The sequence below is a fragment of the Hippoglossus stenolepis genome, chromosome 16, assembly GCF_022539355.2.
Source record: "Hippoglossus stenolepis isolate QCI-W04-F060 chromosome 16, HSTE1.2, whole genome shotgun sequence".
NCBI classification, from domain to species: Eukaryota; Metazoa; Chordata; class Actinopteri; order Pleuronectiformes; family Pleuronectidae; genus Hippoglossus; species Hippoglossus stenolepis.
Genome location: NC_061498.1, coordinates 7,983,180 through 7,996,985, shown reverse-complemented (window position 1 = coordinate 7,996,985; position 13,806 = coordinate 7,983,180). Strand labels below are relative to the sequence as shown.

The 13,806-nt window shown below is 43.0% G+C and overlaps 2 protein-coding genes and 1 pseudogene across 2 annotated transcripts; 1 reads left to right on the top strand and 2 right to left on the bottom strand.

The window, feature by feature from the left end:
- Nucleotides 1-7,334: 7,334 nt before the first annotated feature.
- LOC118123428 lies at nucleotides 7,335-8,294 on the bottom strand (annotated as a pseudogene).
- A 287-nt stretch (nucleotides 8,295-8,581) lies between these two features.
- LOC118123427 (methionine-R-sulfoxide reductase B1-A-like) lies at nucleotides 8,582-10,856 on the bottom strand. The gene is made up of 4 exons (XM_035180803.1): nucleotides 10,702-10,856; nucleotides 9,838-9,980; nucleotides 9,623-9,737; nucleotides 8,582-9,185 (listed from the first exon to the last, which is right to left on the bottom strand). The coding sequence occupies exons 1-4, from the start codon at nucleotides 10,754-10,756 to the stop codon at nucleotides 9,166-9,168; spliced, it is 333 nt and encodes a 110-aa protein (XP_035036694.1). The 5' UTR covers nucleotides 10,757-10,856; the 3' UTR covers nucleotides 8,582-9,165.
- A 241-nt stretch (nucleotides 10,857-11,097) lies between these two features.
- LOC118123414 (zinc finger protein 70) lies at nucleotides 11,098-13,798 on the top strand. Its single transcript, XM_035180789.2, has 2 exons — nucleotides 11,098-11,765; nucleotides 12,333-13,798. Exons 1-2 carry the CDS (start codon nucleotides 11,594-11,596, stop codon nucleotides 13,388-13,390), a joined length of 1,230 nt encoding a protein of 409 aa, XP_035036680.2. The 5' UTR covers nucleotides 11,098-11,593; the 3' UTR covers nucleotides 13,391-13,798.
- The last annotated feature ends 8 nt before the right edge of the window (nucleotides 13,799-13,806 follow it).

The window sequence follows — 13,806 nt, the reverse complement described above, 5'->3', positions numbered from 1 at the left end:
CTGGGTTTGTACCCTCATGGTTGAAGGCACTTATTGTAAGTCGCTTTGGATAAAAGCGTCAGCTAAATGAAATGTAACGTAATAATGAAGGTAGTGTGTTTGTGTGCCTGTGTGTGTTTCTGTTTGAGATGAGATGAGTGTGAGTGAGGGTTAAAGACGAGACAACTGTGATCGGTTCAGTGTTCAGTTTCATGCCTCCCAGCTCACTCTGGGGGGGGATCCACTCAAGACGTGTGGCTGCAAATCTGACAGAGCTGTGGAGGTGAAACATTTTGGGCAGCAGCAGCAGCAGCAGCAGCAGCTTGCTTCTGGCGCCACATGGATGCGTGTGTAGATGATGCGTGTGTGATGATGCGTGTGTAGATGATGCGTGTGTAGATGATGCGTGTGTAGATGATGCGTGTGTAGATGATGCGTGTGTAGATGCACGCACTATGCACGTGGAATCCCCGACTGTTCCACTCTGCGGGCAACATGTGCCACTTGTGTTCACCCCCATCCCGAAACTGTTACTCACTGAAACGTCTCTGCGGGCTGCTCCGTGTGGCTTTTTCTCTCCCATTTGAAAGTCCTCGTCGTTTTAAAACGTTGATTGCCATGACGTCAGCCTCAGACCGCGGCCCTGCCCTTTCGATGTGTCGCTGTCACCATTTATTTCCGCCGTGCGTGTGAAAAAAACAACTTTCTTTCCGTCTCCTGCGAGTCCCCCCCCGACACGGACGGTTGGGTCGAACACTGTGCTACTGTTAGCGGGCCAGAACCGACACCCTAATATGGACGTGCTCGTTAATTTTCACACTCTCTCAGCTCCCCCCACCGAAACAATCGAAAGCAACTAAAGATGCGTGTGAATGAGCGACTGAGGGAATGTCTCATTATTTGACTGGTATGGATGTGTTCTTCCGCGTAAACAACTCCAACCTGCGCAGTCTCTGTAAATAACAACACAAACAGTCATCAGATGGGTGTTAACAGACTGTAATTACTGGTGTAAAAACCCGCAGCATTTTAGTCTCTCCGCTCTCTGGAGTTTCCCAATGTTGTTCAAATTCCAACCTTTCACATCGACTGTGAGAAACAGAGCTGTCATCCTGCGAAAAAAACAAAACAGTCGTCCGTTGCCTCAGTGTTGAGTCGGGTCTGCTAAAATAGTATCACCTGTCCTGTGAGATCCTGCAGGCCAGAGGGTGTGTATGTGTGTGTATGTGTGTGTGCGTGTGTGTCAAAACTGTTTCATGCGCCAGAAACAGGAGATGGTTCTTCTACCCCGTGGGGGCAGTCTGCATTTCACAGGAATGTGAAATCATCTGCGTCTCAAACAAGCAAACCACCAGCTACGGTACTGATGGTTGTTTTGGCCACAGGGGACAGGAGTGTACCAAATATGTGACCTACAGGGGGAACAGGCCAGTTAGGAGATAAATGAGGTGTAAAAATTGGATATTTCACTCAGGAGATTGACATGTTGTTCTGGTCCAGACATTTGAATTATAACTTGGACCTATACATAAGCACAGTTTTACAGCAAGAAGACTTGGCTGGGGAGGAAGGTTAAACTTTGATATTGACAAATATCTAATGGCTTATTTGCTCTGTTGCAAAGTTAAGGCTCTGTGAAAAGGTCCAAAATCCACCGACCAGCTCACACATTCATATGTTGTCTTTCGTTGGCATAAAAACTGAGGTGTAAAAATGATTAATTGTCATTTTACAGTGGACAAGGTGCCCTATGCTATTTGCTTGTTTAGTTTTTGTACAATTTAAACAAATGAGACATAAGATGTTTTAGATTTTGGACAGGGCAAGGCTAAGTGTTTCGCCCTGTTTCCAGTATCTATACTAAGCTAAGCCAACTGAGAGTGGAATCAAAGTTCTAACCTATTCTCACTTTCAGAGTGAAAGCCAAAAATGTCCTGACATGGACAACGTTTTCCTTTTACAAATCAGCCCAGGTTTAGTGGTTAAACTGAATATTTGTTTGATGGAGTTAAAACACTAACACCAAACTCTGCTGGGTTTTCTGTGAGCTTCATTCCTGTGAGAATGTATTTTGAGGCTTCTTTTAAAAAACCCTAAACAACTCACACACACACACACACACACGCACACACACTCACAAATCTTCCTCTCCTTCCTGTGTCTCTCATCTGGTCTCACTTTTGGTTTATGAGGTCTGTGTTTTTTGGGGGATATAAGGAAGCTGCTGGTCTGAAAGATGGCAGGAAGGGCTTTCTGCGGACTTCCCCAAAATACATTGAAAATTAATTTGGATTCTGTTTTGACCAAGCAATCACTCATTTACTGCAGCGAGTGTTACAGATACACATGGAGGAAAACCCAAAGTTCGCCCAGTGTCTTCACTGTGTCTTTAGTTTTGGCGCAACACTGTGTTCTCCACACACGCCAGCAGGGAGAGGCTCCAGGGATCAACAGAAACAATTACTGCAGAGTGACTGACAGGTGAGATCGGAGCGTGTTTGCTTTACTGGCACAAAAGTAAAAGCATAAAGTGTAAATGTGGGTAATTAAAGTTTGTGTGGGCCAAATACTAATGCTGAAGAAATATTAATCATGTTGCAAGGATTATTTTTTATATAGTAAATCCCCTGATAAGTGATAACTCTCGAAGGATTGTTGGCTCTAATGAGACATAGTTTGAGGGGAATAGGTGTGTGCATGTGTGTGTGTGTGTTACACAATAGGTGCTGAGGGCCATAAAGCTGTATAGATGCATGGAATTCCCCTCATTCATTCGTGAGGGGGATCCACACAAACAAACACGTTAAACACTTAATTTAGATCCAGTGATATTAGTATTTGCGGTGAAATTCAGTATAACAGATGACAGGTGAAACAAACAGTGGGACATTTTCAGAAACACACTTATTTGCTTTGTGTTGGAGCTTAGCAATAAGACTGTAAACAGGGCTGAACAGCCTCGCTCTCACCAAAGGTAACACAACCCACCTACCAGCAACTGTGAGGCTCATTAATCACAGTTTGAAGTTATAGCTCATTTAATCTGTACAAACACAAAGTGTCAGCGGGACAAATTTAGATTTGTGGTTGGGGACAGGAGAACGTTTAAGATCCACCTGGCAACTTTGTTTTGTTTGTTTCAAAAGAGCGTGTGTTCAGTGAGTGGGATAGCGACACATTTAATCAGCACCTCGGCAGAAACGTGAACGTGCTGTGTAGCTGTATATACCTCAAGGCCTAAAATGCTAACTTTATGTATTCAATTTCCCATGTAACTTTACGACATAAGTTCAATGTAAAGTGTCCCATTAAATGACTTTTCTATCATGTTGAGTGGATGTGAATAAAATCAAATAACTTGAAAGTAATTTGATTGAATAAAGTTACACAAAAGTTGTACAAATTGTATGTAAAATGTATGAATAAGTTTTACTTTTATTTATTCACTTTCAAATGTGACCATTAACATTGAACTTACAGTATGTGGTAAGGTTAAAGGGAAAATGTATATGTAATTTAAATACATGAAGTTAGTTTTTTAGGCTAAACAATTTGTGAGTGCACAAAACCATCACAAACACTCAAGATTACTAAAAAAGACATTCAAAATGTCAAAATACCTCCAGACGGCTTTACAATACTGGGAACGATGTAGACTATAGGTTCCTGATTGGGTTATAATCACTGAGGAGAATAAAGGGCTCAGGCACCTCTGAACAGCTTCTGCACAGAAGTTAGCAATCAACATAACCAAAGGAGCAATTTTGACTATTAAGACCACCCATCTGGGGCCTGTGGGGGGTTTCAGGGTTCACAAAATGTATGTAGAGACCATATTTATACATGTGTTGCAAACACAGAGAAGTGTATGATCATATAAGGAACGTAACATGCACAACTGGTTGTTGTCCTCAGCCTTATTCTCTCCATGGCAGATCCACATAATTTGATGTGGATCTCACATGAAGCTGGGATTACTGAACAAGATGACAGAGGATGAGCAGCCACAAATTGCAGGGAGCCGGGATTAGCTGGGTGCAGTTTGGACGAGAGGGAGGGAGACAGTCTGTGGCACGGTACCCGGGGAAAGACTGAGGTAATTACTCTCTTCCCCTCTGTAGGGTTCAGCCTCTGTCTGCATTTTAGCGTGTTTGCATTAGAATGCCGTAAACCTCTCCAGGCGTCGGGCGAAGGCCTCTGACATCTCTGGCCACGCGCTGACACAAATACGGCATTTTCCACAGTTCACCGCTGCCCCGGCTATCTCTGAACCGAGCCTCCCTTTAAATCATTCAGCTGAAATCCAAAACCGTTCCTGAGATTTCCATACTCTCTGAAGACGGCGTGTTTGATGAATGTTTCCTGGCCTCTGGCACACTTTTGTCTGGGAATCCATTTGATCATTCTCACCAGCCCCGACTCTGAAACTCATGCAGCAAACGCAAACTAGGAATGAATCGTTTTTTTGACACAACGGACACAGCTTGTCCACAGTTTCTTTCTGGATTATGGTGGCTACCTTTGAGGCCTTTTCAAACCCCCTGTAAGTCTGTGATCGTGGCAGATAAAGAAGTTGACATGTGGGCATAGAATCAGCCAGTGGTTAAAACCTCCTCTGTTATCCCTCACTCAGCACAGCCTCCCTGAAAATAAGGACCTTTCTCCCTGATCCCTGCGAACAAAGCCAGTGCCACACACCTCAAGTATTCTTTTGAAGTTTCAGACCAACCTGCGCCGCTGTCTTGGGGTCCTATCTCCCTGAAGCAGATCAGACCACAGATAGCGAGCGATGTTTGAAAATACATACATGTTCAGAACCCCTCTGTGTTATTGAAGCTGGGGGAGCTCAAAACAGGAATGTGATCATGGGATAAAGATGACAATAAAGCAGCAGAGGCCATTGAAACTTCACTTATTGTTTATTTTCTCACTGGAGCCCTCATACTTGGGATTTTACGAGGCGCTTTTGTGGCCTCGCCGGGCAACTTTGCATCCTGCAAAGCCATCTCTCACATGTTTTCACCGTTGACGTTTTGTTGGAAAGTAGAGAAATGTGAGGTTTCCCATTGTTTTTTCCTTATTGTAATTGTGTTTTTATTACTCCTCATTCCACATTTACAGTGTTTATAACCAATACGGCTCATAAAGATATGCATTTCATACACCCGCACCACATAAAATCTGTTTATACACTCTGTAAACTACACATCATTCTATGTTGTGGTTCACTGCCGGGCCTGCCAGAGAGGATGGGCGAAAACAGAATCCTCATTTTTGGTTTTCACGGCCGCCGTCTCTTTTGAACACATGTTGTCCGGACAGAATTACAACGATGCCCAACTGGACCTGGACCGGCTGCAGTTTCCAGAACTTTCTTTTGATCCAGAGTGGAAATCACATTCCAGTGTCATGTATAAAAACTTTGTTTGGCCTTTCATTCATTGCTCAGAGGGAGACAGATGTTTGGCCAGTGTACGTACTTGTGTCTGAAACATGTGGAGGGCAGCACCACGATGTGTGGATGGAGACACCGTACATAGACGGCAGATATTACTCCTTGATGAAAGGCGTTTTCTCTCTTTCTGTTAAAGTCCCGCATTCAGGAGCTTTTATTCCTTCCACAGAGCGATCACAGCTTCTGTGGTGTGTGAAGCAGAGCCGCTGGATGACAGATGTTTCTGGGGAATGTTGCCTCAACAAACGTGGGTATACTGCCATGGCATGTGGACGCAGAACGAGACACCACTGCTCAAAAACAGAAGCAGGTGCAGTGCCCGTAAACATCCAAGCGACGAGCTCACATAGGTTACAATTGAAACAAGATGTCCCCTGAATGATTCAGCCTGGCACGCATATGTGCAGTCGGACCTCGAGGCTCGGCCTTCGGGAGCGGGGACGGCTTTGGAGCCATCATGGTTTAATGGAGTTAAGGATCATGTCTGCAGGATGAGCCCCAGAGGTCAGTGGAAGAGAAGTGGGGTCTGTCTCATGATTCTATCAAAGGATTACCACTTCCTCCTTCCTGTTTACTTCCACTTGGCCATACAGCTGCGCCCAGAATCCGACCTGAAGGAGTGTTCGTGCAGATAGCCAACGTCAATTACAGCCCTGGGTTCAGAGCCATTTCCTCTTCATCTCTCATTCTCACATTTAGTTTATCTTTGTGTTTTGGTGGATTTGTAACTTCCTCCAGACTTCACCCCCCCCCCGAGGACACTTCAGTCTGTGTGCCAGCTGTGTGGCAATACAACACACAATGCACAACAACGTCTGATCAGGCACTAATGAAGAACTTGAGGTAAGATGATCGCACTACTCGCCTTGTATTTTCTATTAGACTTTATTTCTGATCGTGGTGGCAGCTGATCAGACTATGATTACAACTAGACTGCTTATATACACTGTGCCTACTCACATAGTCTACCATTACTGGCAATAACTCATCTATTTCAATTCATTGTTGAATTTCAGTCATTGCTGCTCCCTTCATCTCTATCAGACATAAATCTATCTATGTGTCTATCTATCTATCTATCTATCTATCTATCAGCTGCTCCCTCTGAGATGAAGGGAGAAAAAGAACAGTGTCTATCACAGGAAATGAATGCTGTCTATGCTTTAATTTTTTTTTACTATCACAGAGCATTGCCGTCTATGAATGTTTGCACTTCCTCTCTTAATCCCCGGGCTGCCACTGAAGCTTTCATCTCCTTCTGTGATCTCTCTCGCTCTTTGAAATGAGCATCTCCACACCTGCTCATCCCAGACACTTAAACAGCACCGGAGCTGTTGAACGTTCTCTCTCTCCCCCTTCACCCCGCATCCTCCCTTTGTTTAGAATTCCACCGCTCGCTCCGGCCAAGAAATGCTTTTCTGAGTTACCTGGAAAACTTTGCAGAGTAGGGAAACATAGAAGCTCCCCACATCTCTGACATGGACTGAAATAACTAAGTTTTTTGTGCAGATGAGTTTGTGAGTCTGCTTTTTGAAACAGGCCCCTGGCTTTTGGGGGGGGGGGGGCAGCAAGTGGACACATTTCTCCTCACTTTAAACTTTTGCCCAGCTCTGTACATCTCTATTATTTCCCCATATGTATGTCCACAGTGATGCATTACAGTACAGAGTATAGTTTTTAGGACAGATAGCACCATCATCTGAAAGAAATATGCAACTGCACATTTGAGGAATGCTTTGAGGTCTGTCATGTACATTTAACATGTGGTAGATTCATTTGAACTGAGGCCTGCAAACAACGTGCAAAGCTTAGACAAGCGAGCTCCGTATTCTCGTAACCATTAAACATCTTAAAGTCTTTGCCAGAGATGGAGGTTAAGCATTAAATCACAGAGTACAAATTAATGTGTGAGTCTACATGACCCAGTTACTGTTTTTTAATGGTTTACAAAAAGTAACTCAGACCGGTCTGTTCTTTCTGCTCAGTGAGGCCAGGGTCCATCAGTGCCCTGGAGACCGACATGGTTTTATCACAGAGCACGTCATCCACTGCCTGCACCTGCAGCAGCAGAGCTTCTCTTCTACTGCTCACCTTTCTGTTCATCAACCTTTTCTGTGGGGTTAGAGGAAGATGATGAGGGTGGTGAGCTTCTTTAGAACTAGCCACACAGAAACCACATAGACTCACTCACCTTTAGGGATGAACACCAGTGAGCTGCTGAATATTCAGAAGCGTGACAGACCCTCTCTCGGTCCGTCATACAAGAACTCGTGGCCCAATCCATTGCCACACTTTCCACAACAAACCTGGGACAAATAAATCCAGAAGATTCAAGTCGAAAAACAATTCATTTAGATCACAGTTAATAACAGGTACATTGTTGAAATAAATTCCACATCCTAATTCAACAAATATTAAGTAATGCTACTTTTGCATTATCTACCTTTAGGGGTCCCCAGGCTTCAGGCTGTTTGGAGACACTGTCCTCGTGGATTGTTTCTGAGAAAGCTGGCCAAGGAGACGAGTGCTCAAACTTTGACCTGCTGGAAAATAACTTGTGCCCACATTCAGAACACACGTATATGCCTGAGAAACAAAAAAGAACCAGGGTTTTATTGTTGTTGTTGTTGTTGTTGTTGTGCTACAGCAGGGCTGCATTCACCTTGACTTTAAACCTTGCTCTTTATTTTTGTCACTCACCAGGCTGGAAGTGATTTTTCCATTCTTCTCCCCCAGAAAAAGAACAATATGACATTTCATCCATGTCTCAGTCCTTTAAAACCAAGACTAGTTTCCCTTCAGTTAGTTCAGCAACATGCTCACAAAGAACCACGTGGCCTAAGCTGGAAAACTACCCCCCCCTGCATGTCTAGGTCATGCGTCAACAGCTCCCTCCTGCTTGTGCAACACCTCATCATATTCTCATTGCTTCCACATGATGGCAGTGCTTACATGGCTGAGCAGTAGAGGCAATGTCAAGGCCAAGTGTGCCATTGCAATCTTGAAGAATGGTTATTGATAACACGTGTCATTTAATAAATATAATGATCACATAATTAGTACGGCAATTAATAAAAAGAAACGGAAGACTTGAATTACAGCGCTTTCATTTCCTCCAGGAAAAAGAAACAACAAGATTAACAGCAGGAATTTTAGTGTTGTTTTTTATTCAAATATATTTATTTCTGTTCTTGCATATTACTTAGTTTGAACCCTCACATTTCAGGAGTGACGGCAGTAGCCAGCGACACTGTTAGCATTACCGTCAGCATTATTTCCCTTGAATGAAAATGTGATTTATATTTCGTGATTTTCTACACTCAGCCCATCAAACTAAAAACACATTGTTGACAATTTTAATTAAAAAAATACATCATGAGTCCATTTGTAAAAGGTCAATCTAGTCTTAGATTTCAGTCTCCCAGTGAGATATAGCTTAAGGAAACTGCACAAGAGACAATCAATGTCAATCAGCATTAAAACTGATAAGAGTAACTGCGACATCAGGGAAGTGTTCCGGTTTACTGAGTTTGCGTTGATTGCATAATACAAAAAAAGCTGCTGAGACCCGTCTTCTGTTCTAGCTGTCCAGTGAGGCCATCCATCCTTCAGAGGCCTGGAGCTCCCAGACCGGGCTTTGTTCCAGGACTCCTCATCCGCTGGCCGCACCTTCAGCCGCTCAAAGACACTTCCACAAGTCCAGCAACGCGTCCTCCACCCACCAGCTCACCTTACTGTCCATCAACCTTATCTGGGGAGAGCAAAGAGAGGCAGGGACATGTGGGGTTGTGAAGGAGCTGTTTTACAGCAAACGCATCTAAATCTTTACCGTCTGTTGAATCAGGAAAGATGGTAACTGTCTATGACGACCTTGGGGGATACATCAATAATACAAGTGGACTTTATCTGCGTTATTTCATTTAAGGCACATACTAAATCGTCGAGTTTGACATAGTTTTAAATTAAAGTATGCAAAAATCAGCTCACCAGCATGAATTCCCGATTAACAATTCTTTTACATGGTATAGGGTATAAGGTATAAGGAAAAAAACTTAAAACTTGGTATCAAAACACATTTAAAGAGTAAAAATGGCTGTATAAGAGGTTGCATTACTACACTCAAGTTATTTCTGCTCAATGGAAACTTAGAATATAGAAACTTCTGTGTTATGATCTGACTGTTTGTACCTTTAGGGACGAACTTCAGTGAGTTGCTGAATATTCAGAAGCGAGACAACCCTCTGGATGGCCCGTCATTCACGAACTCATGGCCCAGTGCATTTCCACACTTCCCACATAGCACCTGGAACAACACGTCACACACACATGTGAATCAGGAGTTTGTGTCACGCTAGAGTTTTACCCTCGGCATCCTCGGAGGGATTCAGGTTATCTGTGGGTACCTTGTACGCTCCAGGTCTCTCCTTGTGTTTGGACACACTGTCTTCTTGGACGGTCTCTGTGAAGGCCGGCCAGGGGGACGAGTGCTCATACTTGGAGCGGCTGGAGAACAGCTGGTGATCACACTTGGTGCAAACATAAATACCTGAGAAGTAAAGGATGAGAAGTTATTATGAGAGTAAATATATTAATATCTATCGGACTTCAAATTACTTTTACACAGGGGACTATATAAGTATAAATATATTGTGGTTACTTGTGATATTAGGTTGCTGTCACTTCGGAATATATTTTAAATGAGCTTAGTATATTAATGCATCAAATCTAATATTTATTTTAAATATTTATTTTGTTTTTTAGTATGTAGCTTTTTATGTTAATTTTAACGTTTGTAAAGTGTCTTCGAGAACTGTGAAAAGCGCTCTATAACTAAAATGTATTATTATTATTATGAACAATGCATGTGTTTATTTAAAAGGTGAGTTTCTTAAAAGTTGGTGCAACTTCTCGTTACTTAAGCGAACTAACAACCTGTTTGATAACACAGCTGTTGTGTAACAGCAACATGCGTAACAAAAGGTTTACGAGCTCACATTGTTTCTTCGGTATTTCCCTGCCTGTACTTTCATTTTCTGTCACCGTGTAAAAAGTGTCAACGCTTCCTAGAAGTTTATATCCATAGCTACAGTCTGCAGGAGCACAGAGGGAAGATACGGACAAACAATACACTGATGTTTACAAAGTTAGTCGCTCTTACAGGTGGTCGTTAGCTAACTGTGCTAGTTATGGTTCACTCCACTTCTGCTAAACAACAACTGTTCCGCGTAGAAACTTGAAGTACAATGAAGTAAAAGTTGTGAAGGTACCTGGTTTGAAATGGTCTTTAAAAACCTCCCCGCCGAGGAAAGAGCAGAACGACATCACTTCGCTGCTGAGTTCGTCTGAGGAGCTTCTTTCTGTGAGTCTGGTGGCAACAACACCACTTCCGGTGAGTGAATCCTCCTTCAGATTAAGACCAGAGACCGTCATGAAGCCGCGTGCGTGTGTTTGTGTGTGTTTGTTGTGTAACCATGGCGATGCGGTCATGTGAATGAATGACGTCACACGGAACTGGCTTCACTTTTCATTTTTTAAAAACGATATTCAAAAGGTTACACAGAGTACTACAGTACACAGAGTACTGCACCAACACAGAGTACTACAGTAGAAATAGTAGGGCAGTACACAGAGTACTATAGTATACAAATAATTACAGTACACAGAGTACTACTGTACACGTAGTACTACAGTGCATAGGGTATTACACAGTACTACAGTGCATATAGTACAGCAGCACTCACACTACTACAGCTACACAGAGTAATGCAGTATATAGAGCACTACAGTACTAGGAGTACTACATTACACAGAAAACAGCAGAACATATTAGAGTCTTACAGGACACATAGTACTGCAGTACAAAAAGTAGAGCAGTTACACAGAGTACTACAGTACACAGATAATTAAAGGTACACATAGGACTACAGCTACAAGAGTACTGCAGTACATAAGGTATAGCAGTTACACAGAGTATTACAGTCACAGTGAGGGCAACCATCTGTTTTGATATGACGCTCTTATTGTGAAGGATGGGAACCTGGTGTAGCACTGAGGTAACCTCTGCCTGTTGGATCTTGGTGGATCTTGGCTGCTGAGAAGAGGATGAAACAGTTGATCTTGAATATTTTCCACTCATAATTTCTCTTTACTGTTTGAGCCATGAACGCCTCCAGGTTTAAACTGAAGTCGTTCCTCCACCAGCGGCTGTTCCTGGCGGGGGAGGAGATCGTCGGAGAGATGGAGAGGACCATCACCTCAGCGCGACCCGTAGCCGGAGTGAGTCGATCCACGGGGGGGGTGGAAGGTGTGGGACACCGGCGAGTGGCAGCAGGTGAGTAACTGTTTGCTGCAGGGGGACGTTGTTGTTGATGTAGCTGCAGAAGTAGCCTAGCTTAGCCTTGCAAGTTGGCAGGGTGCACTTCATTTGCGCATGCGCACTCAACCCCACTCTCACATTGGCTCTGCAGCAGTAGCATCAACAACTAAAGGTAGATCACACCAGAGAAAGACAAGATGAGATGAGACTGTATCGATCCCACGCTGGGAAATTCCCTTATTATCGCAGCAGATAGTCAGAAAGATGAAGGCAAGAGAATAAGATAAGCACATATAGTTGTGTTAAAATCAATAAAACTTAATAATGAAAAAGTATAAAATGTACAGATATCATTCTAACACCTGTACGGTGATATTCAGCAGGGATCCACAAGAGCATAAGTGGATAATAAAGACTACTTGTGTTTTACTGCCCTTTATAAAAAACCCACTGAGCGACCTGCAGTGTTAGGTGTGGAGTGTTCAGGAGTGGGACAACTTTGGGATAAATACTATTCTGGAATCTGGTTGCTCTTGTCTTTATGTGCAGGCTTTGTGTAACTTTTTGTTTCTGTCGCTTTAGTGGCTACAGCGCGTCCACTAACCAGCAGCACCACAGAGCCAGGAGTCCAATGTGACCCCCCACTGATGCAGCAAAACCCAGGACCCTCACAAACCAGTGCGGGCCTGGACTGTAAAGACTGGAACATCAGCCCGGAAGACACAGACCTGAAGATTTCTCAGATAAAAGAGGAACCTGGGGATGAGAGTCAAACACAGGAGATTGTTTTTCCTTCTCCTGAAATCATGAAAAGTGAGCAAGATCAGCCAGAGATACAAGTGTCACATGAAATGCAGCCAGGTCCATGGAACTGCTCTGCAGTGAAGACTGAGAACAATGACCGTGATGAGGAGCTGGTCGACAGCCAAGCTGTATTGCCTAATAAGAAACTCTCCACCAAAAATCTAAAAGACCGCAAGGTTTGCCATTGGTGTGGCAAGTCATTTAAGCGTATATGCGGCTTGACGAATCACATAAAAAGACACAAAGCACTAACTTACTGTGACGTTTGTGGGACAGAATTCAAATCTACGAAACTGTTGGTACTTCATCTGAAGCATTTTCACAAAAATACATGTTTTTGTGAAGTTTGTGGCAACACGTTTAGCAATGGCCGTTTTTTGGAGATTCATGAGAGAATGCATACAGACATGAAAGAGTTTCCTTGTCAAGAGTGTGGCAAAACATTTAACAGTAGCGATCATCTCGTTGACCACGTGCGCACCCATACTTGGGAAACCCCGTATCAGTGTGATATCTGTGGAAAGGCATTCCTTCAGAGCCAGGACCTCACAGTCCATAAAGAAAGCCATTCTGACAAGATGCCGCATAGTTGCAGCCTGTGTGGCAAGCGTTTTAATAAGAGAAGCCGTCTCAAATCACACATGAAACGCCATTCAGGGGAAAACCCGTACCCGTGTGATATTTGCGATAAACGTTTTTCCCAAGGTGGAAAGTTGAGGACACACAGGACCACGCACAAGAGGAGATTTGCCTGTCAAGTTTGTGGCAAGCGATACAAGTCTACAAAGAGAGTTGAGGTGCATCTGAGATCTCATGACTTGTCAGATGCTGAGTGAAGAAAGTTGAATTCACTTGACCTTCTCACTTTGTAACATTGTTAAGAGAAGTGCTATGTAAATAATGTTTTAGTATTGTTAATATATGTCATAGATTGTGTGTGAGTTAGAGAAGAAAGGTTTACATGTGTTACATGATTCATCCATTTATATATAAATCATATGTTCTGACTTTACGGTCAGTCATTTCTGAAAGCATACCAGGAGTTGTTAATGGTTCATATATAATATATACACACACTTGCTGATAATCAATATTTGGGTCTGAAATAAAAGGTTGGATCTTTAAAGTGGTCTTGTTTTACTTTTGTTTTACTTAGAATTTATCAATAAATCCATTATGAATTATGAATTGAATGTAAAAATCAGATTAATAGAAGTGAAAGGAATCCGGAACGTTTTTTTTATTTATTTTG

Bases quoted from the DNA above. Each gene is read 5' to 3' on its own strand.
- LOC118123414 (XM_035180789.2), top strand. From the start codon at position 11,594: ATGAACGCCTCCAGGTTTAAACTGAAGTCGTTCCTCCACCAGCGGCTG. The intron at 11,766-12,332 runs GTGAGTAACTGT...CTGTCGCTTTAG, and splicing joins ACACCGGCGAGTGGCAGCAG to TGGCTACAGCGCGTCCACTA.